The following is a 27,993-nucleotide window of genomic DNA, read 5'->3' as shown; positions in this document are numbered from 1 at the left end:
CTTCCTGCCTTCGTGAGCCAAGGGAGAACCACTTGCTAGTGTGTGTGTGTGTGTGAGAGCACGTGTGTGTGCATTTGGGCACAGTGTTTCCTGGGCTGTTAAAAAAGAGATATTGAAAATTGGTGAGTTTAAAAACAGAAGAAATTTGCAAAAACATTTCAGTGCATCTTCTCTGACCTGTTCGGCAGGACCCTGGGAGAAGAGAAGGGTGAGGAGCAGCTGGCAGGATGGGGACTCCTAGGGATCACCCCAACCCTCTCCCTCCCATGTGGCTCAAAGCAAGGTTAAATCATCATGGCTTGGGGTGCAGGCACCCACAGGACAGGCATTCCTGGCTATTGCCTCACCTCCAGCCCTGCCCCTGCCAATGCAACGTGCCCTGGAGGGTCGCAGCACCGGGGAGCATGCAGCAGCCTCTCCTGCTTCGTTGCAATAAACCATCTGCATCCTGAAGACAAATTTTCCCCGAAATCCCCATTTCGTGAAGCTATGGGGGCTATCAGGTACAGAAGGCACCTGCTGGCTCTCTGGGGAGCTCCAGCCCCAGATGCAAGCCCAGACTGACCTGCTGGGGAAATAAAGGCTCCTGTAACCTGGGCGGCAGCAGGGCACTGGTCTGTAACCTGTTCTTCTCCTTCCCCTCTGTGGTGAGAGGGAAGGTGGGACCAGGCAGAGACCACACCTAAATTCCCCTTCCTCTGCAACCCTCCCTTTCCTCACCTCGCTCCCGGACACAGGCCAGGATACGGAGCCAGCTGGGTCCTGCAGCAGAGCTTACCACTGCACTGCCCTCCCTTTCCTTTTGTTTTTTCCTCTCCTCCTGTCACTGCCACCCCAGAGGAAGAGAGGCAGAGTCCAGTGCTTGCATGCTCTTCTTTGCACGAACCTGCTCGAGTGATTAGTCTCCTGATGTCTTTGAGAAAGTCTCCAGTGCTCTGACTGAGCCTGTGGGTGCTGGCTTTAAATCATCATCTCCTGTGGATTACAACAGCTGGATGAGAAGATAAAGGCTTTTCTCTCCTCTTTCCTTTCTTATTCCTCTCTTTTCACTTTTCCTCCTGAAGCCAGAGTGATTCCCAGCCAGCGGGCATGATGCTGGTGGGAGCCCTGCATGGCCTCCTGCTTCTCTGCCTGGTTGAGAAGGGCATCAGCAAAGTCAGAAGATACTACATCGGTGCAGTGGAAACTGCCTGGGACTACGTACACAGCGATCTGCTCTCCGTGCTGCAAGCGCCTGCAGGGTAAAGCTCTTTCTATTGCAGTTCCAGCACCCTGCTATTGGTGTTGTCCCACCCTGGCACGCACAGCCCTGTGAGCTTGGGTGTGGGCAGGTGCATGGGGGCAAGGTGGGTGCACTGAGCTGCTGGTGCAGCTGGGAATGGGTGTTTCTGCGCAAAGGGGAGTCAGTAAGTGCAACACCTGATAACACACAGGTGCAATAAATCTTCAGAGAGAGACACAGACCTGCTCTGCCTTACTGCTCTGCACTGCTTTATCTCAGTGCTGTTTGCTGTGATCCTTTAAAGTCTGTGCCCAGAGCCAAGAGCTGGTTCTCCTGCCTCTGCTTTCTCTTCTGCATCCTGGGAGCTTTGGGGAAATGCAAGGGGAGGTGAGGTCCTGTAGGGGCTGCAGAGGGAGGTTGGCTGTGCCCTCCTGACATAACTCAGGGCAGCAAAGGGTGTCCACTGTGTCTGCCTCTAGTAAAACTCAGCTTTAGTTAGTTATATATTTGTGTACATTACATTGCTGGAGCTGAATTTTTTCCTTTAGGGAATGAAAATATTTTTTTAGTGTTTGGGCAAGTAATGGTGTTTGTACACCGTGACAAGAAGGAGGAAGGCATGGCAGTTTTGCCCAAGTGCTTTAGAGTAGGAACAAAAGTGGCAGTTGCATTGCTCAGGCATCAGGATGATGTTGTCTGGAGACACAGCTGGCTTGGACGCACATGGCTGTGAATGGGCTTTCTGAGCTTACAGCGTGGGGAGCAGAGCTGGATGGCTACATCCCCTGTGGATCAAGCCATGCTGATTCCCTCTGCCGCCCTGCCACGTGCCCTTCCCCAGGCTTTGTGCTGCGGTGGTGTCAGCCTACAGCCCCATCTCAGACCCACAGTGACTGGGGCAGTGGGGAGCTGTGGTCAGGCACTGAAACCGGGCTCTGGTGCCATAGTCGCTGTATCAGAGTAACATTGGGGTTTTCCCCCATTTTGATTACTTCAAATTGGAAAACTGCATCCAGCACCCCCTGTTTTACTAATGCCTCCCACCCTGCTTTTACTAAGGTGGCACTCAGATCCGTTAGGCTATGGTGGTGGAGCTGAGGTCACTCAGGCTGTTAATTCAACCCTGTGTCTTTCCATTTTGGCCCTGGCTTTAACGACACACTTGCAGACCATTTCTGACCTGGGAGTGCCTCAGGCACCTGGCCATGCCCTGGGGACAAGTAGGCCATCAGCAGGCAGCCTGAGGTCAATTGTCCTTCTCTGGAACAGGAAAGATAACTTTGGTTTTCTGAGAGGGACTTGGTGGCATGCTCCACCCCGGAGAGGCAGGGCACGCCTGGGAAGCACAGCTCCCAGCGGAGCTGTGGTGGGAGCTGGGGTTTGCTTGGCGTGACTGTTCCCAGCTTATCCCAGATAACAGTGCCTTCTTCTGCCTGGCCTGGCAGCCTCAGCTCGGTTGGGAGGCGGCGCAGGAAAACAGCCAGGCTGGGGAGAAGGGGTGTGCGGGAGTGAGCCAGGAGAAGTTGGCAGAGGCGGAGCTGCTGCCAGAGCTGAGGTGCCCCTGAGCTGCGCGTGGGCTGTCTTCTGCTCCACTGGCTTTCCCTCCTAGTACCAGCATCCCATGGCAGCCCCCAAGGGTGCAAGTCCAGGTAGGACCTCCAAAACCCCTCTACGCATCCAGTGTTTCTCTGGCATGTTTGTGGGAAAGCTCGGCCAAATGAATGGGCTATGGCACGCCAGGCCAGAGCTGCTTGTGCCTTCCCCATGATTTCAATTTCTCTGCCTCCTACATGCAACCCCGGGGCAGGGGTCGCATCCTGCAATGGCCACAGGGATCTCGGCTCTGGCTCAGAGTTGGCGGCCACATAGCAGCAGCAGCCCACGTTTGAGTGCTTCAGCAGTGCAGATTGTTTACCTTGGCTGTCTCCCGGCCCCGAGAGATGAACAGATAGTGCGGCTAACAATGCTGATCGAAGGCGCCAGGAACGTATCTCCTTGCCTTGGCTTCAGTGGCCTTGGGGTAGGAAGTCCATGGGGAACCCAAGTGCAGGGAACCAAGTACAGGCCAGAAGCACTTGGATCAGATGTCCCTGTGCTGAACTCTGCCTCCCCACCCGCCGCAAAGGCTGCCAGGCTCTGCCGTGCCAGCTGGGACCCAGCGCTGAGCCCTGGTGTCACCAAGTCTCCTCCCAGCCATGCCCTCACATGCCAGCAAAATCCCCCTGGCTCCAGAGGATTTCTGCCTTGTTTACCACAGCATTAGCAGGACCAGACCTTCATATGTCAGGGATGTGTTTTCAACGCTGGGCTTTCTGTGAGTTAGAGATTAAGGCACAGCTTCCTGACAGCAGACAGCCCAGTGTCAGTGACCCTGCCACACTGCCACCTCCCAGCATGGGGTCACCCGGGAGAGCAAAGCTTTGTCAGGACGCTACTGCCATCAAGCCAGGAATGATAACGGCTGGTGGGCAAAGTTAGCTGAATGCAGTGGCCCTGCTCAGTGGGGCTATGTCTGTTGGGGGCTTCCTGCCAGCCTGAACGAGGGGTTATAACCGCGGTGGGAAAGCGTGCATGGGGTTTTCATGGGCGCCCCTCCTGCTTTGCCCCCAGGGAGGGCGAACCCCGCTCTCCCCACAGCATCCTCTGGCTGCAGGTGGCTTCCAGCCGGCGGCATGGGGGCGAGTGCGCATCGCCCTTTCATAAATTTGAGTCACTCTGGCTCCTTCCTCTTCCTCTTGAGGAAGAGTCACAAAGGGAACCGCTGCTTGAATGAAGGCTTAGTCAGACAGGGAGAGCAATCCTCCCTGCTTCTTCAGAGGGAAGAAAATACCACCTGGCTTTTGCTCCAAACAAAACAAAACTGGAAGTGGTCTGTCTGGTTACTGGAAATGGTCTCAGTCCTGGGGCTGATAAGCCAGCCTCTAAAAATCCCTGGAGAAATTCATAGCTTTGTTATCCTGATAAATATGCTGGATCCTTTCTGGAAAATGAATTTGTTAAGCTGCTTACAGATAGAAAGTGGCAGTGGGGTGTGAAATACTTTCAAGGCTCCTTCATCCTCCTGGGGCAAGGATTAGTTTTTTAGCGGATGGCTTTAAATCCCAGTTTGGTCAGAAAAGAAATGGATGTGGGGATGTTGCTCAGACCGCAGAACAAACTGCTATGACCTGCCATACAGCCCGACACAGTCTCTTTCCTGGGCACAAGCTGGGGAGGATGTTCAAGTTATATGCGATGTGTCTACTATACCTGAAGGTGCTGGGGATGGGGGGGGGGGTGGCTGCGGGGCAGTCACTGTGCCACTGCTATCACAGCATTCCCAGTGCTCCAGGTCTCTGTTGGCAGGGAAGCATAAAGCTGGACAAGGCAGGAGGCTGGCAGTGATGCCTGTGGCTGTGCCCACTCCTGGCTGCAGCTGGGCACAGCGCTGCACCTCCTGCCCTTGTGTCTTCTTCCTTTGTGACTAACACTGTGACATTAATTACTGCGGCATTGTCATCAAAATGTTTCCAAACACTCCTGGGGATTGTCAGGAAACCCAAAGAACACAACAGGGTGAGTGATCCCGGGGGCCAGTGTGGCACAGGCAAGCTGGCAGGGAGGAGAGGAGGAGGATGGCTGCTGCTCCTGGATGGGGCTGAGCAACCAGCCTTGGCTTTTCCTTCCTCCTGCAGTGCATCGGGGCATCTGGGCCCACAGCCCCCCACGCCTGGTGTCCCCACCCAGTACAGGAAGGCCGTGTTTGTGGAGTACCCTGATGCCTCGTTCACGCAGCCCAAGCCCAAGCCAGCATGGATGGGTAAGGAGCACCCACAGTGCAGTGGCCAAACTTGCCCTGGGTTGGGTGCTGGCTCCATGGCCAGGAATGGGAAAGCACCCGGGTAGAGTCCCAGTACAGCAGAGCTGCTGGGAATGCAGGGAGCCTTGCTGGTGCCAGAGCAGTTGATGCTGCCATGCTACATGAGAGATGACTGCTAACTGTGCAGGTGGAATGCTGAGACCCTTTGGGGCCCATGGCTGGGTGGGAGCTGCTTGACCCCAGCTGCCTGACCCTTTTGCCTTCCTTCCTTCAGGTCTTCTGGGCCCCACCATCCGAGCAGAGGTCTATGACACAGTGGTCATCAAGTTTAAGAACTTGGCCTCCCGTCCATACAACCTCCACGCCATCGGGGTGTCCTACTGGAAGGCGTCAGAAGGTGAGTTGGTCCATAGCCAGGTGCTGCAAGCCCTGTAAAGCACCTCCTGCTCAACGGCCTGCCTGTCAGGAGAGAGCACATCCCTCCCTGACCCTGGTGTTCACATCCCTCTGTGAAGACAGAGAGTCACAGAGGTGGCTTAGCCTGGGGGAACAAGACCATGCCTAGCCCAGAAATGAGCTGAGATGAGCAAATCCGTATCAGTTATAGAGGTAATACATAGGGTAAACCTGAGGTTGGATGCTTAGGGCCAGGAAGGCTGTGTCCTCCAGCATCAGGGCAGGTGGTGGGTGCACAGCCCCAACAAGCAAGTCTCCGGCACAGCTCTGCTTTGCTGCCCTGAGACCAGCTATCACTGGTGGGAGCTGGGCTGGTCCTGGGGGCTGGGGTGGAGAGGGGCTGTGCTCTGGGCTGGGGGAAGAGGCATTTCTGTAGCCATGGTGTGTTGGGGATGAACCTTCAGTGACATCTGGCTGCTCCTTTCGCTTTAGGGGCAGGGTATGAGGATGAGAGCAGCCAGATAGAGAAGGAAGGTGACAGGGTGGATCCAGGGAAGACACACACGTACATCTGGGAAATCCAGCAAAACCAGGGCCCGACAGATGGTGACTCACCGTGCCTGACCCACTCCTACTCCTCCAACACCGACAGTGTGAAGGACATCAACTCTGGATTGATCGGAGCCCTGCTTGTGTGCCGACCTGGTAAGGACAGCACAGGACGTGGACAGGTCACATACAATCACGAATTGAAAAACAGAAAAATCAAAAACACCTTCCAGAGGCTGAACATGGCAGTGCAGTCAGTAAACTGTCATCAACAACACTTTTGGGGTTTGGCCCTTTCCTAAAAGAGTCTTTTTCCAGTGCAGGAGCCAAACGCTCTTTAGATTTCTCTTCTGGAGAGAAATTTTTCTTTCCTTTGCAAAATTTCAGACCACAGATGAAATCCTGAACCTTATCTATCCATAAGGTGAATTGCTATGGAGGCACAAATGTTTGTCTTTCCTTCAGAGTTTCACCGAGCTGTGATTGTTCAGTATCAGCCAGGGTGCTTTATCAATCAGGGTTTTGTCAAAGAACTAGAGGGAAGTTTGTATCGGCAAGGGTTAAGGATCAGGCAGGAGAGAGGCAGGACACCCCAGGTACCTGGTCTGTGGTACCTGTGCCTGCTCTCCTTCCTTTGTAAACACAGAGGTGATGAAATCCTGTTAATACTTGCCGGGTGCAAGGAACCCAGAAGTGTACCTGGGGTGGAACTGGTCACCCCTGGCTGAGTCATCTCCTGGAGGTAGCTGTCCATAGCCCTCTGTAGTCACTGGAGAGGAATGGGCACGAGTCACCTCCTCCCAGGGCACCGTCTGCAGGCTCCAGTGACTCACCAGGAGTTCCTCCACTGAGCTAAGTCTAGACGAGCACAGATGATGGTGCTGACAAGGGGGCTAGATAAAACGGGCTCTTTCAGGTGACTAAGCGGATCCTGAGAGCCTGCAAGGAAAAGGCAGCACAAACTGACCTTTCAATGCCTTCTGGGGGCAGCTGCCTCTCAACCACGGGCTTCTGGGGAGTGCAAGGCAGGAAACAGGGCTGTGCCAGCCGTGAGACATGACAAAAGCAATCCACAGCCTGGCCTTGATTTACCAGTTCTTGGAGGGCACAAAGGGAATTCTCTGAGGAGACCAGCATGGTGCTTGCTGATGTTTAAAGAGATCCATCCCATGGCATCTTGCAGGGACCCTGGCTAGTGATGGGAACGAGGGCGTGCAGCAGGAGTTTGTGATGCTCTTCGCAGTGTTTGATGAAGGTAACTACCTTGTTGACTGGTGCTGGACCCTGAATTCAGCCTGGTCCATGGCTCGTGCTTTTGCCATGGTGTGAACGCAGCTGCTCGGCTCCCATACTGTCTCCCAAGCCTTGTACAGTCTCCCCAGCCAATGTGTTCCTGGTGCAGTGCTGCCATTCCTTCTGTTCTCCAGGTGCAGGGAGCTTGCAGCCCCCCCCCCCCCGCTCTCCCATCCCATGCCATGGCCTTGTTCCCATCACACAGGCTAAAGCTGCCAGGCAGTAATGTCCTGTCACATGCAATGGTAACCACCACATTTATGCAGAACCTTGCATGGGTCTGCTGTGGATTTCCAGCAGGCACCACACATCTGACCTCCGTGCATTTTGGCTTTCATACTGTTTCACCCCCGTGGGAAGGTTTCCTTTTTCTCTGAAATGCTCTGAAATGAAAGCTGACTGCATCCTCCTCTCTCCACAGGGAAAAGCTGGTACTCTGAGACCAGCTCCCTGGCAGCTCCTAAGCCCCTGCCTCACAACAGGACGGAGCTGCACACCATCAATGGCTACATCAATGGCTCGCTGCCTGGTGAGTACCGGTGTGCTGGGGACAGGGACGGAGGGCATGGGAGGTACTAGGACCAGGGGTATAGCCAGGTCTGTAAGCTCAAGGTAGCTTTGTGAAAGGAGTGAGAAATGACATCAAGAAGAGTTTCCAGGTGATGGATCTGTTAGGCTGTGTTCACCCCGGAGCCACTATTGCATCTCAACTCTTTGATCTGCCTTGCCCATTTACAGTGCAGAAGGACCTATTTCTGGCTGGCTGTGTTACCAAGCGCAGCTGACCTCGGAGTTCTCCAGGAATTTTTCTGGTAGCAAAGGTTAATCTCTTGTAGCCCTGTGAGTGAGGCTGGAGGTAGTGTTGAGGGGAAAACTCAGCTCTCACCAGCCTGGCTCTGACAACACACCTCTGTAGGATTTAGGGAATAGAATCATAGACTCTTTTAGGTTGGAGAAGACCTTTAAGATCATCAAGTCCAGTCATTTACCTAGCACTGCCAAGTCCACCACTAAACCATGGCCCTAAGCACCACATCTACTTGTCTTTTAAATACCTGCAGGGATGGTGATTCAACCACTTCCCTGGGCAGCCTGTTCCAGTGCTTGACAACCCTTTCAGTGAGGGAATTTTTCCTAACATCCAATCTAAACGTCCCCTGGCACAACTTGAGGCCATTTCCTCTTGTCGTTTTGCTTGCTGCTTAAAGAAGAGACCAACACCTACCTCGCTACAACCTGCTTTCAGGTAGTTGATTGATAGGTCTCCCCTCAGCCTCCTTTCCCCAGAAAAGCAAAAGAAAAGGCTGATTGTGGTCTCAGTGAGGACAAAAGTTGGCATTTTCTGATGTTCTTCTGGAAGAAGGTCCATTGCTGCCTGAGACTGAAGAATCTCCAGGGCAAACTGGGAACACTGTCAGGAGAGTTATTTCCATCAGTAACCTTGGTGAACCACGCCTTGAAACCTCCCACCTGGGTCTGGCTGTTCTCCAGTCATAGGCAAAAGCAGAAGTCGCCTGAATTTCCTGTTCTGGTGGATCCATTGAGCTTAAGAGCTGAGTAAACCTCCTGGTCAACCTCTGTATCTGCAGTAGGTTTCCTCTTGAGAAGGTATCCGCCTCTGTCCCTCAACCCCCTGTCTGGGTGCAGGACCACGCCTGAGAGGTGTCTGATGGAGTGGCAGTGCAGAGCTGGGGGCCTCAGGATGGAGCCTCCACACTGTCACCTCCCCAGGCTCTTGGGATTTGTTCCAGTCACCTATCACACTCGGTGCCAAAATCAAGCGCTTGACTTGGTATTTGACTTTGTTTGGCTTCAGCTTCCAGGAACTTGTTCATGTTATTCAGTTCCCTGCTAGATTGCAGAGCCCTTCAGCACACGCTAATTTCTGCCCAGGAAAATATTTTTACAATGCAGTCAAGTCCTCTCCCATTTCCTAAGCACACCGACCTCTTAGAGTATCTCCGAGGAGGGAATTTTCTCTAGCCTTCAAATAATCCTGGTGAGCTCTATCTGCAATTTTTGGGGTATTTCAACTACCGCTGAGGACATGCCTCAGATGCAATATTTCAGTATCAGGCTTGCCGGTGTTGTGATCAGACAAATGATCGCCTTTTCCAGTGCCCAGTTCCCCTATTTGCAGAGTCAAGGATCACATCTACCTCTTTTGTCACTGCATCCTGCTGTGAGCTCCCATCAGCACGCCTCCCAGAGTCCCTGCCAAAGTCCCCCACTCTGTAACACTAGTCTTATATCAGGAGGGTGATGCAGTCTGTGCCCCTGTTTTGCTCAGACAGTCCACATCCACATGTGACTTCTCCAGCTTGAAGCCACCACCTTGCAGGGCAGGGGACTCTACTCAGCATGTGGCAGACTGAGTCCATGACACCAAGAGTGGGGACAAGGGATGGACACAGTGGTGACTCCTGGGTGCTTTCTTTCTCTCCTGGCAGGTCTCACACTGTGCCTCAAGAAGCAAGTCCACTGGCACGTGATCGGGATGGGCACTGGGCCAGAAGTCCACTCCATCTTCTTGGAAGCCCACACATTCCTGGTGAGAAGCCACCGTCTCAGCAGCCTAGAAATCTCCTCTGCCACGTATCTCACAGCCCAGACCATGCCAGCAACAGCTGGCTGGTTTCGGATGTTCTGCCAGATACCATCCCATCAGCAAGGTAACCTTATTTTGCAAGAGCTCAGGGGAAAAGAAGTTCAGGGGATGGCCTGGGCTTAGGGTTCTATGCAGTGCTGCAGCTCCAAGGCCCCTCCTGCTCTCTAGTGTTACATCCATGTGCAACCTGGCCTGTGGCCGGGATAGCATAGGTTGACCCATATGCTGGTACATTTGGTGGGGACAGTAGTGGAGAGGACATCTCCCAAGCATGGGGGAGTGCATGTCTGTGCTGGCATGTCAGTGTGACCCTTTCTGTCCGGCTTGTCTGAACCCAGCTGGCATGGAGGCTATTGTGAAGGTGGAGGAGTGTCTGGAGGAGCGCCTGGTGAAGATGGGGAAACTGTCAGATGAGCCAGAGGACATGGATTACCCTGAAGAAGATGAAGATGAGGAAGCTTATCATGTGATCCAAGTGCGCTCTTTTGCCAAAGAGAGGCCTGTGACCTGGACTCACTACATTGCGGCTGAGGAAATGGACTGGGACTACGCCCCAGTGAAGCCAGTGTCTCTGGACAGGTGACAGTGGGCATGTGTGCTCGCGAGGCTGCTCCTTGAGGCAGCCCTGCCGGCTCTTCCCCTTTTACCCAGAAATTTATTTTCCTTCTGCCCAACCTGGACAGGTTTATTTTTCCTTGTTAATGCTAACTGTATGGATGCAGGGCAAGGACGGTCTTGGGGAGGCCATGGGAAGGCAGGACCTGGATTCATTTCATTTTACCAAATGCCCGCAGAGGCGTTTGTCTCCAGGGCATTTGTCTCTCTGAGGCCCAGGTCTCCAGGGTCAGCCCCTTCCGAGCAGGCAGAAATGCCTGGTAACCCTTCTCACCCTCCAGCCAGGAGGCCGTGCATAGCCAGGACATGTGCCCACAGCCCCAGAGTGTGGGTGTCCTTGCCCTGTCTGGAAGGACATGATCTAGATGGCAGAGGCAATTAGCCCCTGCTGTTGCCCCACTTCTTGGAAGGAGAGGTGATGCAAGTGCAGTATCTCAGCAGAAGTACCTTAGTCAGCAGTGCATGGTGACGACAGATGTCTTAATGTCACTCTGCTGACACAGGCTGTGTGGGCTGGGGCCAGCTTGGTGGTGGGGTCACCAGGTTCTGCCCTAGATGGGGATTCCAGACAGCAAGGCATAGAATCATAGAATGGGTTGGGTTGGAAGGGAATGTAAAGATTATTTAGTTCCCACTCCCCTGCCATGGGCGGGGACACCTTCTGCTAGATCAGGCTGCTCAAAGCCCATCCAACCTGGCCTTGAACACTTCCAGGAACGGGCAGCCTGTTCCAGTGCCTCACCATTCTTATAGTGAAGAATTTCTTCCTTAGTGAAGGGAGGAAGGTGGTAGAAATGCCCACCTGCAGCCCCCTGCAGGGTAAGCCAGGGGAGATGACCTCTCCAGCTTAGGGCTGGCCTTGCTCCTGAGAAGGAGCTGGGATAATCAAGAAAAAGCAGCTGCTTCGTTGCCTTATGCCCACTTACTGGGGGTGCTCCCTGACACAGGACAATCTGCCATGCCCTCAGCTCTCACAGTCACCGCTTCCCTCCAGGACAGGGCAGTGTCAGCCCAAGCTGCTGCTGCGTAACCTGGTGGGAGCTTTCTCCATTAAAGAAGCACTGAATCACTTGAATAACTGGAGTTATTCCCCAGGATGTGTATTGTGATTACAGGAATGAGTGTCCCCACTGTGCACTGGTAGTCCCCAGACAGATGTATAGGTGCTTGGACGATGGAAAGTCTTGTTCTGGTTCTGACAGTGTCCCACATGTGGCCATTCGCTCTTTCTCTGCCTTGCCTGCAGAAACGTCAGGAGCCTGTTCCTGGAGGCTGGCCCCCGGCAGATCGGTTCAAAGTATAAGAAAGTGATGTTTGTGGAGTACGAGGATGCAACCTTCAAGAAGCGCAAGGTGTCAGATCAACCGGACAAGGGAATTCTGGGGCCTGTCATTAAGGGGGAGGTTGGAGATCAGTTTAAGGTAAGAGAGAGATTGCTTTCCACAAATAGGGACTGGAAGGGAAAACTTTAAAGCTGGATGCTATTCCTCTCTATATCTATATTTTATTCAAGAGCTATTAGTAGTTCTTGGTTTGTCGCTAAGGTCTGGCATAAGTCCTTGAGATGCTCTGTCACATTTGGTGATGTCCAAAGTTCATCAGAAAGGCAGACATTACTGAAAGCTAAAGCTAAACGCTCTTGGTGAGATCCTTGTGCAGGGTATGGCCCAGTCCCCTTGATCTGACTTCATTGCAGGCCTCTTAGGAATTGTGCAAATTACTCCATGACACGTGGCATCCAGCACCTTCCTCTGAGGCAGGAGTGTCCTCTCATCCTCCACTCTTCTCCATCTGTGTGCTCTTACCATACAGTATAGGGGACTGTCGCTTGTGTCTCCCCAGGCACCTCTACTGACCACATGACTTGTTTGCTGCTAGGAGGAATGAGATGGTTTCCAGGAGTTTCACATTTCTGCTCCCTGCCTGGGGTTGCCTGTGCAGTTGTGGGCATGGAATGGAAGGTGACGCCTGTGGCAAAGCCCCAACAGAGCTATTTAGAGAAATAGATGAAGGGCTTCATGCAGTGAAGTGGGGAGCACTTTGAAGCTTTGACTGCTGTGCATACTTAGTGTCTTGATCCTCTGAGGCCCCCTGGATTGACAGACCTCTTGTGTCTCATATGCAAAGTGAGACTGAAGACAGCAACTTTCCTTTTAATAAATCTGTTATTTTCCTGACCTCTCTAAAATAGGCACCTCCTGGAAAGATGGGTAGTGTAGACTGGTAGAGAAATAAACAGTCATTTCTCCTATTCTGACTCCTACTTTGCGGTCCCAGACATGTCCAGGTTCCTCCCTGTTGGACACTGGCAGTTAGCCAGTCCCAGAGCAACACTGCCCAGTGTTTCCCTCCCTGTGAGGACACTGAGGGCAGCCTTGAGGGCTCACAATGTTCAGAAAGCATTAAACGTTTGTGCTGGCTGTCCTCATTTCAGATCGTGTTCAGGAACCTGGCAAGCCGACCATACAACATCTACCCTCACGGTCTCACCAGTGTAAGGCCATACCACGCCATGAAGCCCTCTCAAGGTAAGGCAAACCATGAGAATTTGGGACATCACTTGGTCGCTGCCATTCTTCTGGGCCAGGAAAGCTTCCTGCTGCCTATGGTAAGACTAGCTGTCCAACACATCCATCCAAGTACCTGAGCCCTGCAGTCCTGGAGATGATGACAATGCTTGGTTCATGCCCCCCTTGGTGCCATGTAAGGAAGGCTTGGGTGATGGATGGAAGAAGGGGCATTGTCAACCAGGGAGCTGGGACCATGTTGTTTGGTCCATCTGGAAGGCCCCCATGTTCTGATGCGGCAGGAACCACCCTGGTGATCCTGGCTGTGTTTGCTAATTTGCTTACAGTCCTCACTCCCTTGCCCCGCTCCAATGTGCAGCGTTCATTATGATTCTGACTCTCCCTCTTGCAGATTTGTGGGTTTTGCTCTGAGGTTGTCAAGTTACCAAGGTCCTTTCCCAGAAATGCTTTCATCCCCTGACAGCATGCTCCCAAGATCACAGCTCGTGCAAGGCCATCCCACCAGGGCAAAATTGTGCCCCATCCCTCTTCCCTCCTCCTCTCTGTCCTTTTGGGTGCATCACCATGATGGGAGCAATTGCAGAGGCTGGAGAAAGGCTCCTCTGCTGCAGCAGAGGTAGCAGAACCAGGACAGCAGCCGCTAAGGAGTTCAGTGAACTGGGTCAGCTTTGTGGCTTGTTACTATCTAAGTCAAGGTTTTCCTTCGGGAGAGTCAAAAGGGCAAAGTGGCCCATCAGCTGGCCGGGCCGAAGGTGCCAAGCCACACAAGGGCGCTGGGAGCCCTGCCCTGCCCTCTGTCAACATCCCCTAGCCAGACACGGCTCACTGGCTTTGCCAGTGATTCAGCTCTGTGAAAGTGGGTGAGTTGTGGTCCTGGAGCCACAGGGATGATGCTTTTTAGGGGATTATAAATAAAAAGAGTTGTTCCTACTTTGACTGACACATGAGCTTTGCAAACCCTGCTCTTACAGCAGCTCAGCTGGGCACTTGGAGCAGAGAAGGGTCTTTTTCTAAGGTTATATCAGTGCAAAATCCTGCTGAATTCTCAGAGGATTAATTTGCATTTGGATTTTCCTTCAGCTCCTCCCAGATCTCCTCACTGTTTTTCTCACCGTCTAGCCACATTTGCTTGAAAAATTGATCTGATGCTTTGTTTTTCACTCATTTCAGCCCTGGCCAGCTCTGTACCTTCATCTGCAATCTCCTCTAAGCAGCCCAGAGCCCAGGCACAGCTGAGACCTGGCAGATCTTCCAGTTTGCAGGAGTTTTAAGGGCTTTCAAAATTAGGCACATGCCTCTCTATCCACACCTTGTCCCAGAGGCTCCTTTTGTCCAGATCAACTTGCCGTGCAAGTGCATGATAGCAGCCAGGGTGCCATCCTGGGATGGGCATGGCTTTGGGTAGTTTTCTATGCAATTTGCATAGTTGGGAAACCTCCTTTCTGAGCTCTTTTAAAAAACAGTTAAAAATTCCTTGCCAGATAAGGACGTGAAGGACATTCCTGTCCCTCCTGGCCAGTCGTTCACCTACAGCTGGAGGGTCACCACTGAGGATGGGCCAACGCAGGCAGATCCTCGCTGCCTCACCCGTTTCTACTACAGCTCCATCGACCCAGTCCGAGACATGGCCTCAGGCCTGATTGGGCCCCTCCTGATCTGCTTTAAGAAGTCCATGGATCAGAGGGGAAATCAGGTGGGTCCTTCCTTTGTTACCCCAACTGCCAGGCTGAAAGGCTGGAGTAACTGCAGTGGGTGAAATATTTGGGAAAAACCAAATTTGTCTGTCCTGTTCTCTTCAACCCTACTACCAGTCCCAATGTCCCTGCCTTCTCCATCTTCTCTTGCATGCTCCCTTCTCTCCAAACTTGGACCCTAATTCCTGTGAAATACCAGTAAACTGTTTCCCAGGCTAAAATCTGGCAGCTACACTGGGCCCCAGAGGTGCCCTGGTCAGACCAGGAATAACCGCTTCCCTCTCCATTATCTCCAGATAATGTCAGACAATATGAGGTTGGTGCTGTTTTCGGTCTTTGATGAGAACCGCAGCTGGTACCTGGAGGAGAACATCAGGCGGTTCTGCACTGACGCAGCCCATGTGGATACCCAGGACCCCCAGTTTTACGCCTCCAACGTGATGCACAGTGAGTGCTCAGGCAGGGGCTCCCTGCAAAGCCCCAGCACACACAGGTTCATCCCTGCCCCAGGGAACAAGCAGGGAACATGCAGCAGCTTGGCAGCCATGGGGGAATCAAGTCCTGATGAAATGTTTCACTCCTGCTCTCTTCCAGCTATTAACGGCTTTGTATTTGACAACCTCCAAACAAACCTCTGCCTGCATGAGGTCGTGTATTGGTATGTCCTGAGTGTTGGGGCCCAAACAGATTTCCTCTCCATCTTCTTCTCTGGAAACACATTCAAGCGCAACATGGTCTTTGAGGACGTGCTTACCCTTTTCCCGTTTTCTGGAGAAACGGTCTTCATGAGCTTGGAAAAGCCAGGTTGGTAACATGGGCTGTTCTATAAACCACGGACTTGGCATCACAGCAGAGATAAGTGAGCACCTCCAGCCACGGCTCTGGTACCCAATTGCATTTTGGCAGCCCTGAGGGCAAAAGGATGCACAACCTGCTGGAACTTAAAGAAATTAAACTACTGTATTTTACTTCCTTAATAGGATGAGTTAAGGTCACACATGCTGCCAAGCCAGTAAGCTGGCTGCAGTAATGTGAGCCCCATGGACCTCGCATCTGCACCCTTGGCTCCAAGCTCGGAGGTCAAGAGGAGTGGCAGTGCTGTCCCTGCTGTGGGTCTAGCCCCTAGTCATGGCATCCCACTTATCTCCACACTTTGCAAGGACAGAAATCACAGCCATAGAGAACTAGGAATGATTTACTTCAGAGTTTGGTTTTATTTCCCCCCACTCGGCATTTTTTCCTTAGCGTCTGCAAAAGTGGTGCTGTTAACCATTTCCTCACTCACAGAGGAAACACATAATTTACCATCTAATTGCAAAGTCTGATATGATGGCCATGAGTGCTGGAGCCCAAGCCAAGCTGACAGGGTTTGTAGATACCCCAGGAAGCTTTCTAAAACCCAGCCAAACATTGCATCTCTTTGAGCTCTGATTTTTGCCTGCTGATCTGAAGCAGGCGAGCAGCTCAGCCAGCAGCAGATGACGGCTCTCTCCAGTGTCAGAGCCTGGTTATTACACACCTCCTCACTCGGCGCCTGTAGAAGAGGCACTCACTGCGGGGAGCAAATGTGTTGGCTGAGGATGTGAGCAAGAAGCAGCCTTTCCATTTCTTCCTCCTTGAGTGGGAGAGACGTGATGACTGTGTCTGGGAGAGAGGTGTATTCGACAGCACCAGCATGTCTGTGGGGGCGGTTTATGGTGATTACTCCTGCTGCTGGCAATAATCCTGGAGGTTATCAGTGCATAAACTGTTCTTACCAAGCTGTTGTTGGGGCCTCGCGGGTGTGTATAGCTCGCCAGGCTCTGGCAGGAAACGCTGGCCCTGCTGGTGGTGCTTGTCAGGACTGGCTCTGACGTTGCCAGCAAGCCTGATGTCTTGTGAGTCCAGCTGTAAGATTCTCTAGGGGTTATGAGAACATGAAATCACTACCATGAACCAGAGGCTGCCTGGAAAATACAGGTTGCACTAGCAAGGGAGCAGCATGGGGGTGGCAGCTCTTCTGATTTCCTGCTGTGGTGGGCTGATGGTGTCCTCTTGTCCTCTCTTGAGACAGGTGTCTGGACGCTGGGGTGCCTGAATCCTGATTTCAGAGACCGAGGGATGCGTGCCAAGTTCACAGTCTTGCAGTGCCAGTATGAGCAATATCCTGATGGGGAAGATTATGAGGATTTTGAGGAGGAGGAGGAGGGTGCCTTTGAATTCCAACCCAGGAGCTTCTCTAAAAGAAAGGAATGGCACAAGCCATGTGTGAATGAGCAGCTCAACATCACCTCTTCCAGAAATGATACAGAGAAACCAAGATCGTGCTTGCCAGAACCCAGCTATGGGGCCCGCGTGAGTGGTGGCAGGATTTCTGATCCCTCTTCTAATGGCACCTCAACACTTCTAGAAACAATCCCATATCCACCTGATATTTCCATGTCTTCTCTGCCAGAGACAAACTATGATTCAGTGTCCTATGAATCCTTCCTGAAAGATGAAGAAGAATTGTCAAATATCATCACCCAGGATGAAGGGTTTGGAGCTCGCCCACCTGGAGAACACTTGGCAAGTGTCGGTGGTAGGGTCCATGGTACTGTGAGCCCAGAAGAAGGTCAGCAATGGCTGCAGCAAGGCACGCCAGCTCCAGAAGATGCTCTGGCAGGGAAGATGACAAGAATCTCAGAGGTGCAGAAGCCAGTAAAAAGGACAATGGTCCAGTCTGGTGGTACATTGGAGATCCTGGAAGCACAGCCTCAAAAGACAACTACTCATGCAACAAGCTTGTGGGACTCAATTGCTTATGCTGCTAGCAAAGATCCTCTTCAAGTGAACAGGAACTTAATTCACCAGAATGACCTGGAACCCAATGTGGGACTCCAAGACATGTCTTCGGAGAGTGCTAAGGACAAGTGGCTAAGAGGGGCTGATAAAATATCCTTAAATCCATATGAGTCAAAGGATATAATCCATACAGCACCGGCTTTAAGTACTGATCATAACTTTTCCTCCACACTGGACAATCCTTTTGCATCTTTGAATGAGACAGAAGACAACAGGACTTCTCATGCCGTGGTTCACAATCAAACCAGAGAAAACAATTATTCATCAAATGAGATAGATGCTAGGCTGGAAAAAAGACCTCATGAAATTATTTTGCAAGGCTTTTATGAATCTTCTGAAGGGAAAAATGTTTCTTCCTCAGATCTGGGACCCAGCAAACCTGTACAAGAACAAATCCTCACAGATGAGAGTAACTCCTTGCCTGCAAAAAGTGGCACAGAACAAGAAGCTGATGAACTTGCCAGAGGCACAAGCCTTCTAGAAACCACCTTTGCACACACCAATGACCTGGAGCCTTCCAGCTATATAACAATGGAAGAGAGGGATGAATTAATCTTGGGCGCCATGTTTCAGGATGCTACAGTCACTAAGGAATTGCCAGACATGAACAGTCTTGCCTTTCCTGAACCGAACGTCATGGCCAATGACACAAGGCAGTTCCCAAATGCTCTCCTAAACAGCCCTGAGCAGTTTCTGAGACACAGAGCTCCAGCCCCAGGCATGAGTGGCCCTGACCAGAGGCCTCAACAAGCCAGGTCACTGGAGAGCAGAGGCTTGGCGCATGGTCTGGGTCTTCCCAACACCAGTTGGCCTGGCAGCAGGGAGCCCCTCTCCGAGGTTAACAGAGCAGAGCAGGGTCTGGTCAGCCAGACTCCTGAGACAGCAGTGAATAAGAAAGCACCAAAGGCGTGTGGACCTCATTCCCCTTTTTGCAGCAGCCGCTTCAGAAAGAGGTCCCTGACATCAGGCAACACTGTGCCTGAGGTGCTGGTGGCCCAGCAAAACCTGGAAGAAAAATCAGACATGATTGAGGGAAGACTACACCTGGGCAGGGATGTTCCACAGGCTGTGCTTGGAGATAGTGCTGATGAGACGCATCCTGTGGGGAGGCCAAGCACAGCTGGGGGTGGACGCAGCAGCAGCGAGGAGCCCCAGCGCAGCGGACGCTCTTTCCCCACACAGAAAGCAGTGGGGAGTGAGGCAGCAATGGCAGCAAGTAGCTCAGAGACACAAGCTGCAGCTGCAGACCTGCCCTCAAACTGGGATCCGGTCTCCCTGGGGGCAGTGAGACGTGCCGGGGGCTTGTGGAGCCCAGCTTTGGCTGAGCTGCAGCCAGGCAGAGGTGCTGTCGGGGGCACTCCTGGGAGCAAGCAAGCCGAGGGGAGAAGCCGGATGGAGGAAGAGACAAATTCTGTGGAGCATCTGGGTCAGCTCAGTCCTGGGCCTCAGCAGCTGAAGGCCAATGCCACGGAAGACTCTGTGCCTGAGAGCACATCTGGGAAAACCCCAGAAGAAATCCCTATGAAACCAGACTCCAAAGAGAACTATTCCCTGTCTCCAAGCAGTGCCGCTCACAACAGCACTAACAAAAACCCAGCCAGATATGTGCAAGCCAGCCCAGATGGATGGCAGGTGCTCAGTGGGGAAGATGTCTTCAGAGAAACCAGAAAAAGAGAGGGCCAGGACCTAAGAGACCCCAAGGAGGATGGGGAAGGTAACAGCACAGCTGGGAAGAGGAATCACGGCCCAGGACATAGGGAGAGACTGGATGTGAACAATGGGACCCATTCTGGCTCCTCGAGGCTGAAGCCAGACAAGCTGGACTACGACGAGTACAGTGACACAGAGCAGACCATAGAGGATTTTGACATCTATGAGGATGAGGAGCATGACCCGCGCTCCTTCCAGGGGGAGGTACGGCAATACTTCATTGCAGCAGTGGAGGTGATGTGGGAATACGGGAACCAGAGACCCCAGCACTTCCTTAAAGCCACGTAAGTGTTACTGTCCCTCATGTATTCCTCCTGCACTGTGTGGCATGGCTTGATGCATGAGTTGGCATGTCCTGGCAGGCAGGATCACAGGTCTGTGACTGTATGACCCAGCCAAGCAGCCCAGGGGAAGGATGCGCCCAGCACTTCCCCTCCACCTGGGGAGTTTTGTAACTCCAGCAACCTTGAGCTTCCTTGCAAGTGGGTCAGGGATGCTCTAGGCTCTGCATCATGCTTGCCCTGCAGCAGCCCTGCCATGGCTGCCCTCCCTGTGGGACAGTGTCACCTGACTTGCTTAACTGCCCTCACCCCAGCAGGGACCCTTGGAGCAGCAGAAGGAAGCCTTTCCGGCAGTACCGCAAGGTGGTTTTCCGAGAGTACATGGATGATTCCTTCACGCAGCCGCTGCTGCGGGGAGAGTTGGATGAGCACTTGGGCATCCTCGGGCCATACATCAGGGCAGAAGTTGAAGATGTCATCATGGTGAATTGAAAGTTCCCGTTTCCTATAAAACCTGAAACCCCCATTGCTGGCTGTGCTGAGCCAGAGGGAGCGCCGAGGTGGGCCTGCAGGCTCTGCAGTCACCGTGGGTTCACCTTCAGGGCTCAGGGGCAGGAGCTGCCCCATTGGCACCCTGTGTGGCACGTGGATGGTGCCAGGTTGGGAGGCAGAGCCACCATTCAGAGGAACCTCAGTGTCTGAAGCTATGGGCCAGCGGGAATGTCAGTGTGTTCAGATGCAAAGCCCTGGACCTGAGACAACCCCAACCCCAGTAACAGCACAGCCTGAGCAGCTCCTGGGCTCTATGGGGAGCTTTTTGGGTGAAGGGATTGTAAAAAGGGTAATGAGGTAAGCAGGGTTCAGTACAGCTTCTTTGGGTGCTCTATGTGAGGGCAGGCTTTGACTTCCCTCACCACCAAAGGTCCTTCAGCACCCACCTAAGGAAGAGGTGAAAGGCTTTTCACCAGGCTCAGGACTTGTATGCCTGGAGAAGTTGCCCAGTTTTCACTGAAATCTTCACCAAGATGGATTCAGCACCTTTGGGCTCCAGATACAGTAGTGTAGCTGACCTTGCTTCCATTGAGCAGGGAGAGGGCTTCATCCTGCTGACATGACCGTGACGGGCTTTCCACTGGGGATCACAATGCACAGCCACAGCTTGTGGTTCAGCAGGGGTTGCCCACTGCATGGGGCCCAGCTGGAGGTCTGAGCACTGGGGACATGGCTTCTTCCTTCCCACCAGCTGCCTGGATCCAACCTGAGGGTCCAGGACGCTCTCAGCACTACATCTAGCCCCCTCCCACACTCCCTTTGCTTTGCCTTCCCTCTGGTGCAGGTTACATTCAAGAACCTAGCCTCACGGCCCTTCTCCTTCCACTCCACACTGCAAGCCTACGAGGGGGTGCAGGATGCCACGCAGAGCGGACAGCTGGTGCAGCCCGGCAAGGTGCGGAAGTACTCCTGGAAAGTCCTGCCCCAGATGGCACCCACCACGCAGGAGTTCGACTGCAAGTCCTGGGCTTACTTCTCCAACGTGGACCTGGTAAGTGGGAGCCTGCTCCATGGGACATCCCAGGAAGGAGAGATGGGCAGCACTCCTGGCTGTGAGGTGAAGGCTTTTGCTGTGGTGCTGGGCTGAAAGCAGCCTGTTGCTGTGTAGATTCTCAGGTGTCTAATACAGTGACGAGTGCATGCTTGTGCTTTCTTTTCTCTTTCCTTCTCTTAATTGATCCCCCCCCCCCCTTTCCCCTGCTGTACCAGCTTATGAGGCTTGCAGGAAACTAGCACTCTGCAGCCCCGCTACCCCACTGCCAAACACGGTTGAATTTGGCCCGTGGGTTCCAATGTTAGTGGGGTAGGGACTGTTGGACAGACAGACACCACTTCTCTTGAAAGCATGTGCAAACACTTGCTGTACGGCTTTTTTTAGCTAATGGGAGATCTCCCAGTGAACCTAGCACGTCCTTCCCACCCTGCACGTGCCATGCCCTGTGCATGAGTGGGAGCCAGGCCAGGGATGCAGGCAGGGCTACTGCTTTCCTCGTTGCTGTGCCACCTGCGGGCATCAGCACTGCCTCCCACTCCGAGGCAAACCCTTCTTTCCTGGCTTCCCGGCAGGAGAAGGACCTGCACTCGGGCCTTATTGGGCCACTGATCATCTGCCGCCGTGGGGTGCTGAACTTCGTTTTCAGGCGGCAGCTGGCTGTGCAGGAGTTCTCCCTGCTCTTCACTATCTTTGATGAGACCAAAAGCTGGTACTTCCTAGAGAACATGGAGAGGAACTGCCGCCCTCCTTGCCGCATCCAGCAGGACAACCCTGACTTTAAGAGAAACCATTCCTTCCACGGTGAGGACCCTTGCCCTTGCCCTTTCCATCCCACAATCTACATTGGGATGGAAAAACCCTGGAGCCTTGAGCCACTCCTGACTGTTGCCTTTCTCAGCCATCAATGGCTACGTGAGTGACACGCTGCCCGGGCTGGTGATGGCTCAGCAGCAACGGATCCGATGGCACCTCCTGAACATGGGCAGCACTGAGGATATCCACTCTGTCCACTTTCATGGGCATCTGTTCAGTGTCAGGACTAGCCAGGAGTATCGCATGGGAGTCTACAACCTTTATCCCGGTGAGAAGCAGTATGGGCACTGTGCACGCTCCAGCTGCTGGGGCTTCATGTCCATGCCTGTTAGGAAGTACCAAGCCTGCACGGGGATAGCAAGGAGGGGAATGGATCTGGAAGAGTCTGGCTCTGTGTTTGCACAGCGCTTGGCACTGTGGCATCCCATTACAGCCAGTAACTCTCCTCTGCTCTGCTCTCCATTCCTGGCCAGGTGTCTTTGGGACGGTAGAGATGCAACCCTCGCATGCCGGGATCTGGCGAGTAGAGTGCAAAGTGGGAGAGCACCAGCAAGCTGGGATGAGTGCACTCTTCCTCGTGTACAACCAGAGTGAGTGACTCTCTTTGCACCCTGGCCCGCTTGCTGCCATGGTCATGACCACCACATTCTTGAGCTCCCTCCACCAGATCTGTCAGTATTTTCCCTGGGGTGACCCAAGTGGGGTCTTCAGGGTTTTCACTCTGAAAGAAAGTCACAACTTCAGCCCTTGCCACCCTACACAACCCAGCAGAGAGCACAGAGTCAGGGACACAGCTGGGGTGAAGGCTGGGAGACCAGCTTCATTTGCCTGTGAATATTTGCTTCGAGAGCTCTCGTTTTCCAAATGGAGGGTCCCTGGACCTTCTGTAAAATGCACTTACCCCAGCAGCTGCATGCACACACTGGTGCCTGCCCACGCCGTCGGGAAGGTACAGTCCCCAGCTGCCTAACCACACAACAAGAGGTAAACTGAGGCACGGAGTGAGGGTAGGAGGCAATAAGAAACACTGCCTGACTACAGGTTGCTCTGATAGAAACAGCCCCAAGAGCAACCGGAAAATCCACAGGAAACGTCTGACCATTCACCCCAGAACAGCAGGTTTCTACCTCACTGTAAGTATGTTCTGGAGGAAGTGGTTGGGGAGAGTAGTATTGTATCACACAGTGACAATCTCTCTCCTCTTCCTCTTAAGACAGTATTAAATGTCAGCCATAAGTTAAAAATCTGCTTAAGATTTCAAATTTGCATTTTCCCAGAAGAAATTGCCACGTGGCAGAGATGCCAAGATGTGACTAGTTAATAATAATAATGGTTATTATAAGAGACAAACAGCTCAGCAGACCAGAAGAGCGACACAGAGAGACAGGGGTGTCAGGCAGATTTTCCTTTAGCGACATAATACTTGTTTTTAAAAGATGCTGCCTAGCAACAAAATGGCCCAAGAGCAAGACGTGTATAAGGAAGAGACACTTGTCAGCACTGCTGGGAGATCAGGACATGGGGGTAAAGAGGCCAAGGGCGCAGTGACAGGAGTTTGTCAAAAGGCTGCTGTGGCTGATACTGGGAACTCTCTGCTGTTGACATCAGGGTCAGGAGCAAGAACTTCCAGCACCCCTAAAATTCAGGGATGGATGTGGAGGCATCTGAAACCCACCACTTGGTGTGAGACAAGACTGGGGGCTCCTGGAGGCTTGAGACTGGAGGCTGCTACCCAGCCTAGGCTTTTCCTTCAAGAGCTTTGTTGGCTAACCAGCTCTCCCTGGTTTTCCCCCTCCTTTCCCCTGTTTGGCTGCAGACTGCCGAAACGCCCTCGGTCTGGCCTCGGGCCACATTGCAGACTCTCAGATCACAGCATCGGGGCAGTACGGTGAGTAGGGGCTGTTGCTGCAGAGAAGGCAGGTGAGGTTGGGGCAGCTTCAGCCAACACAACTCAGGTGCATGCTTGCCCAAGGCTCTGCTACACCGGGTCCCTGGCAAAGTCTTTCCTCCATCCATGCCCATGCCAGCATCCCACTTGGGACCTGGAGGTGCCTTCCCACATGTCTGGCCCATCGTCCGGCCCATCTCTCTGCCACCATATATGTGGCTACTGAACCCCAGGGTGGTCCTTGGGCCCCAGTCCTGCGGGTGGACTTCTCACCACCTCAGGCTGGGCAGCACCAGGAGCCAGCAGCACCCTCATCTCTGTGTGCTCTCCTCACAGGGCAGTGGGCTCCTTACCTGGCCAGGCTGGATAACACCGGCTCCATCAACGCTTGGAGCGCTGACCGCAGCAGCAATGCCTGGATCCAGGTGAGAGGGGCCCTGTGGCTGGAGGCAGCGCTGGGGTCATTCCAAGGGCATGCTTGTGGCTGATGCACTGTACAGAAGGATTCACAAGGATGGCCACTGTCTCCCCAGCTACATCCTATTTCCCCTGCTTCCCCTCTGGGAGGGGAGCCCTGAGAGCCTAGTGGCAGTTGGTCTGGCCATGGCTGCTGCTGGCCTGATGCCCGGATCCACCCTCCATGCAGCAGAGGAATCACTCGGTGGTCCAGCTGCAGCATTGGATTGTGCAAAAATTCCCCAAAGACCGAGTGAGAACAGCTCATCTCTCCAAACAGCTCTCCCCTGCCCTCTCCCAGCAGTTAGCTGAGTTGTGCTCTTATGAACTATTTTAACTAGTTTCGTAAACCGTGCTCAGGTATGTCACAAGGAAGTGAGTCCCACAGGTTTGCAGTGCATTGCCTGAACATGGCTTGGGTTTTCCATCAAAAATGAATCCCTGACTTTCGTTCTCAGGTGGACCTTTTGCATCTCATGATTATTCATGGTATAAAAACCCAAGGGGCCCGACAAAAGTTCTCCAGCCTTTACATCTCCCAGTTTGTTGTCTTCTACAGCCTCGATGGGCAAAGGTGGAGGAAATACAAGGGGAACGCCACCAGCACCCAGATGGTAAAGTGAACAGGTCTTGAGGAGGGTGTCTTCCTAGAATGGGGTCTCCTGCAGTGACGAGGGCTAGGGAGCTCCATACACAAGGCAGAGATCTGCCGAGACCCTAGGATAATTTATCAGAGCAGGAACAGTGAGCATTCACTGCCAAGATGACTGAATCGCAGATCACAGATCTGCAAAGGATTTGCTGTCTGTGTCCATCTGTCTCATTTTAAATTGACTGAACTATTTCTTTCCATGATCCCAGGTGGCTGTGAGATCCACTGCTTAACGTTACGTTGCACATTACTTACAGCTAGGCATAAGATTTTGCCTGAATACCTTTTTTGACCCCAAAGGCAAATCTGGCTTTCTAAAAACATCGTGCAGATGCAGACGATTTGTGGTATCTTGACTCATCAGAAAAAAGCACAACCTGAATATGCATAAGCTGATCACTCCAGTGGGAGAAGGAAAATAGCCAGAAAAGCCTCCATAGTGTACACCAGCTGTGGCCAAAACTTTTCCCAGGACTTACTTTTTTTTTTCTGACTTCTCCTCTCGTTTTGGTGAAAATATAAAAACATGTTCATTTGCTTGGACCTTAAGTTTTTCCTCCTCCCATTCATCAGTGGTTCACCCTGATTTGGCACATTCACACTTCTTTGGTCTGAATCACATTTCAAATCATTTCCCTGAGCTGCCATTCTCTTATAAAGCTGGTGATAAGATACAGAAGTGCCAGACAGAAATGTTCTTCTCCCCGCTAATACTTGTTCTATTTAGCTTTCTTTCCACTGGTACAACAATCCTTTTTCTCCCTTTCCCTGCAGCTGTTCTTTGCAAATGTGGATGCAACCGGAGTGAAAGAAAATCAGTTCAACCCTCCGATCATAGCCCGGTATATCCGCATTAACCCCACTCACTACAGCATCCGGACCACCCTGCGGATGGAGCTCATCGGCTGCGATCTGAACAGTACGTCCCACCTCCAGACACCAAGCACCAAAAGCCAGGGCGTGATCCAGTGGGGTGCTGGGCATCAGCTCCGCATGTTTCAGGACACCCCAGGCAGTCGTGGAGGGGAAAGGAGAAGGCTGGAGATGGCATTGAGATGTTGGGGGAACAAAGCTGGAAAATCTTGTTATGGTCTTAGCAATAGCAATACCAGAGGGAGAGCATGGAGCCAGCTCTCACCACCACTTCTTCCTGAACCACCAGAAACCTCCAGCAGCAGCTAAGCTGATAGCTGCGGAGCTGCTGCCTCAGTCTTGGGGAGCAGGGAACAAGGACAGACAGATGCCAATAGGCTTTTCCACTGGTTTTGCCTCTCCAAGGTGAGACTGCTCCAGCCCACAGTGTGACCGGGAGCAGTTGTGCTCTGGGATCCTTTCTTTAGTTTTGCACACCAGCAGGGCGAACCCTCCAGCAGCTACAGGCTGTAGCAGCTGTGCTGTTGCCCCATGCCACAAGCCTGCCAGCCGGCTCTGAGGCAGCTGTGCTTATGCACACACGGTCACACCATGTGCAGGCTGTCTCCCTGCCAGGTATTCTTGTCCTTCCCCTGCTGACAGGTTCTCCTTATGTCCTGATGGATGCACAAATTCTTCACATTCCTCCTAGATAAAATCTAGTGAGAAAAGAAGGTGGGACTAGTGGCAGGCTCAGTTTGGCACTCCCCAGCCAGAGCCATACTGCAAACAGGGGCCCTGAGCACTGTACGGATCATGATGCTGCAGCAAGGCACAGGAGAACCTGTAATCAAGGAAAATGCATGGAGCATGGCTGGAGCAGCAAGCAGCCAGAAGGCATTTCCACGATGGGTCTGTCTGTTCCCCTCCTCTGACAAGCATCACTCCTCTCTTCCAGGCTGCTCCTTGCCCCTCGGAATGGAGAACAGAATGATCCCTGACCAGCGCATTTCTGCATCCTCCTACAGCACCAACATCTTCTCCAGCTGGTCACCCTCCCAGGCCCGCCTGAACCTGCAGGGGAGGACCAACGCATGGAGGCCAAAGGTAGCCCACGCAAGGAGAACTTGAGGCAGGCAGCTGGGGCATGGGCATGGCAGGTGGGATCCCAGCACACAGGCTGGGTGCTTACAGCCTCCCCTAGCCAGGGCTGCATGCGGAGTGTGTACAGCCACATGCACTGTGCAAGCTGCCTGCACGCAGACAGGAGAATTCCTGCACTGAGTTAGCACCCAGCAGCTCCAACCAGACACCTGGTGGGGCAGGTGAAGTCCAGGACTATGTGCAGGGCCACCTTGGCTTTAGCTGCAATGAATGTGTCTTTCTCATTGCTGCTGAAGGGTTGAAGGCAGTCTGTCCTTCCCTAGAGCAACAGGCCCAACGAGTGGTTACAGGTGGACTTTGAAGTAACCAAGAAGGTGACTGCAATCATAACCCAAGGTGCCAAAGCTGTCTTCACCCACATGTTTGTGAAAGAGTTCGCCGTCTCCAGCAGCCAGAACGGTGTGCACTGGAGCCCAGTCCTGCAGGACGGCAAGGAGAAGGTATGCAGAGCTGCTCCATGGCCAGAGGCAGCTCATGGCCACCCCTGGGGCAGCAAGCACAGCCCTTGGCAGCAAACATGCTCACAGGATTTTTTGCAAGAGCAGCGAGCCGGGCTGTGCTTTTCCTTCCCCAAAGCATTCCCAAGCGGTGCTTGTCTGGGTTGGTCATGTCCTGAATGACATGGGGTCACTATACCAGCAGAGGAGAGCACATCCCTGATTTCTCTCTCCGCTCCAGATTTTCAGGGCAAACCAAGACCACACCAGCACAGTGATGAATACCCTGGAGCCCCCTCTCTTTGCCCGCTACGTGAGGATACACCCCCGGCAGTGGCACAACCACATTGCCTTGCGGATAGAGCTCCTGGGCTGCGACACTCAGCAGGAATACTGATGGCTGCGGGGCCAGGCATGGGCAGCGCGCCGGTACCCACAGCCAGCCAGGCGCTGAATGCTCCCCAGGGCCAGCGCCAGCCCCCCAGGGCCCCGGCTGCCCCCGCTGCTGGGGAGCAGAAGCCCTGCCGTGCTGTCATGGTGGCTGGCTCATTATCAGCCTCTTCCTGTCCCTCATCTACCAGATGCCATATAGTCAGACGTAATGCTGAAGAATTAAACAGTAATTTTCCAGTATAACGCTGAAAAATTAAACAGTAATTTTCCAGTA

At 53.0% G+C, this 27,993-nt stretch overlaps 1 protein-coding gene across 3 annotated transcripts; it reads left to right on the top strand.

Annotated features, from left to right (window-relative positions):
* The first annotated feature begins 761 nt into the window (after positions 1 to 761).
* Positions 762 to 27,993, top strand: F8 (coagulation factor VIII). 3 transcript variants are annotated; one of them, XM_013299527.3, is made up of 26 exons: positions 762 to 1,241; positions 4,897 to 5,021; positions 5,296 to 5,418; positions 5,910 to 6,122; positions 7,150 to 7,221; positions 7,681 to 7,788; positions 9,710 to 9,931; positions 10,206 to 10,446; positions 11,729 to 11,903; positions 12,917 to 13,010; positions 14,492 to 14,703; positions 15,001 to 15,151; positions 15,299 to 15,508; positions 16,758 to 19,521; positions 19,836 to 20,001; positions 20,855 to 21,061; positions 21,637 to 21,865; positions 21,963 to 22,145; positions 22,351 to 22,467; positions 23,694 to 23,765; positions 24,102 to 24,190; positions 24,680 to 24,835; positions 25,648 to 25,792; positions 26,684 to 26,832; positions 27,153 to 27,329; positions 27,568 to 27,993. In XM_013299527.3, the coding sequence occupies exons 1-26, from the start codon at positions 1,090 to 1,092 to the stop codon at positions 27,721 to 27,723; spliced, it is 6,708 nt and encodes a 2,235-aa protein (XP_013154981.2). In that variant the 5' UTR covers positions 762 to 1,089; the 3' UTR covers positions 27,724 to 27,993. The 3 variants fall into 3 exon arrangements, with proteins under 3 accessions (XP_013154981.2, XP_055674224.1, XP_055674225.1); XM_055818249.1 differs by having other exon boundaries at positions 19,833 to 20,001; XM_055818250.1 differs by lacking the exon at positions 4,897 to 5,021 and having other exon boundaries at positions 19,833 to 20,001.

This window comes from Falco peregrinus, chromosome 13, assembly GCF_023634155.1.
Source record: "Falco peregrinus isolate bFalPer1 chromosome 13, bFalPer1.pri, whole genome shotgun sequence".
In the NCBI taxonomy this organism is placed as follows: Eukaryota; Metazoa; Chordata; class Aves; order Falconiformes; family Falconidae; genus Falco; species Falco peregrinus.
The sequence above is the reverse complement of the archived record's forward strand: the minus strand, read 5'-3'. Positions and strand labels throughout refer to the sequence as shown.